The 2353-nt window shown below is 51.5% G+C and overlaps 1 protein-coding gene across 1 annotated transcript; it reads left to right on the top strand.

Moving 5' to 3' along the window:
- The first annotated feature begins 1006 nt into the window (after nucleotides 1–1006).
- On the top strand, nucleotides 1007–2001 carry LOC125534341 (Glutaredoxin family protein). The gene has a single exon (XM_048697596.2). It carries the CDS (start codon nucleotides 1143–1145, stop codon nucleotides 1836–1838), a length of 696 nt encoding a protein of 231 aa, XP_048553553.2. The 5' UTR covers nucleotides 1007–1142; the 3' UTR covers nucleotides 1839–2001.
- Nucleotides 2002–2353: the final 352 nt, after the last annotated feature.

The following is a 2353-nucleotide window of genomic DNA, read 5'->3' on the forward strand; positions in this document are numbered from 1 at the left end:
ACTTTTGCAACAGATATCGTGTTGCAAGTTCTCTTTCGCAACACAAGTCTTGTTGCAAAACATTTGCAAGAAAGGTTGTGCTGTAGATTTTTTTTGCAACATAGCTCTTGTTGTAGATTTTTTTTTTTGCAACAGAGGTCTTGTTGCAGAATTTTTTTTACGTCTCCCTTTTTTGGCATCAGAGCTGTTGTTGCGAAAGGAACTTTTGCAACACGGGTGATGTTGCAGATTTTTTTTAGAACAAAGTACTTAGAATAGTGCGGTGCATGAGCCACATATGGGACATGCGTCACGCTCCGGAGGCGGCGGGCGCCCCATCGGATCAGCCGGTTGTTCTTGAGCTTTTCCCATATGATAATGGGTTGAAACTCTTATATACGATAATGATTATGTTATTTTTGTGTAGCTCGCATAAAAATGTATTTTGCCATGAAACTTTACAGACAAGTGGTATACATCTGTAGGTGTGTGTGTGTGTGTGATTGTGATTAAGAGTTTTTTTTTAAACCTAAATTTTGGTTTTTGACTTTTTCTTTTCTTTTCAAATTTAAAGCTCCATGGAGCTTGAGCTCCATTAGCAATTTCCGACATGTTCGTACATATAAAATACTTATCATGCATTAAAAATACCCACAGTGTATTTGAAAAACTATTCATCGAGTATTAGAACAAAGTTTACCGAGTATTTCAAATAATGTTCACCACATATTATTTAGGGGAAAACACCCACCATCAATTAACTATTTATATTACGGCCAACATCACCTTGGACATAAAAGAAATCTTAGTCAACTTATGTGTAAGCGGACCCTAGAAAAATGCACTTAGTGCACCACGTGCCATCGCCGCTCTCCATTCAGCTTCCAAATTAAGAGATGAAGCTAGAACAGACCAAAGAAAACCAACACCGAGCAAATGGACGCCACACAAACACTCGAGACAGTTAAAAGGCATGGTTAAATTTAGCAAAGCCAATGGCCGGGCAGCCAAGTAATTAGGTACCAAAGCCAACACGCGCGCGCGCGCACGATCGGGCACGCACGACCCCGCCAGACTTCCTCTCCACCGCGCTCTCTCCTCCCCTTCCCCTCCAAGGCGAACCAAGAAACGCCCGCCGACCTCGCCAGCCTTCGACCACCGCGATGTGGTCGTCGTGGAGCCGGCGGAAGCCAGCCGCCGGGCGGCTCACGCATTCCCCGTCGTTATCCTCGTCTGCCACGTCGCCGTCCAAAGAGCACAGCGGCATCGGCTCCGTCCTTGACGATGCGGCGGCACCCCCCGCCGGCGGAGGCAAGATCGTCCTGCACCGCGTGCGGTCGTCGACCAAGCTACGGACGTGCAAGTCGTTCGCGGCGGCCGAGGAGGCAGCGGCGGCCGCGGTGGCGGCCGAGCGGCGTGTCGTGCTCTACTTCACCTCCCTACGAGCCGTGCGGCCCACGTTCGAGGCCTGCCGCGACGTGCGCGCCATCCTGCGCGGCCTCCGTGTCGGCGTCGACGAGCGGGACGTGTCCATGGACGCGGCGTTCCTCACCGAGCTCCGCGCGCTGATGCGGCGGGACCAACCGCCGCTGCCGCAGCTATTCGTCGCCGGACGGCTCGTCGGAGACGCGGATGACGTGCGCGCGCTGCACGAGAGCGGGGAGCTCCGGCGCGTCGTGGCCGGGGCGCCGCAACTTCCACCCACGCCGTGCGCGTCCTGCGGCGGCTCGCGGTTCGCCCCCTGCATCGCGTGCGGCGGCAGCCATCGCTGGTTCAGCGAGAAGACTAGGGGGTTCCGTGTCTGCGCAGCGTGCAACGAGAACGGCCTCGTGCGGTGCACCGCATGCTCCCGCGGCTGAAGCTCCTCACATATCGGAGGCGACCATATCGCGCATGGAAATGGAAGTGCTGGCTACCTCAATTATCAAATGTGCCTGCCCCATTCGATTGAAATCCAAAGGATATGTTCCTCAAACCGTGTGATTTGTGTGAAGATCGATGTTTGGACGTGGTTCAAGCTTAGCTGATGTTCATGAATAGAAAGATCGATTAATTAAAAGGAGGATAATTGCAGATTTCTCACCCTTTTGTTTTCATGGAAATTGGGTGAAATCGTAGTTGAAGTAATAACCTGCGGAAGAACCCGAAAGAAATTTGTTACTCCCTCCATTCCTAGGGAGTAGATATGATTAAGTCCCGAATGTTATATTTTGTCTCTCTATCACACTAAGGCCCTGTTTGGTTCAGCTTTTATAGACGGATTCCGCTGCCGCGCAGCAGAATCTGAACCAAAAGGCAAACCCAGCAGAACCCGATTCCAGAAATCCGCTGCCAAAATCTGAACCAAAAGCGGAAGCAGCCCAGGACGTGCTTT

This window comes from Triticum urartu, chromosome 1A (assembly GCF_056163025.1).
Source record: "Triticum urartu cultivar PI428250 chromosome 1A, HENAU_Tu73, whole genome shotgun sequence".
Classification (NCBI taxonomy): domain Eukaryota; kingdom Viridiplantae; phylum Streptophyta; class Magnoliopsida; order Poales; family Poaceae; genus Triticum; species Triticum urartu.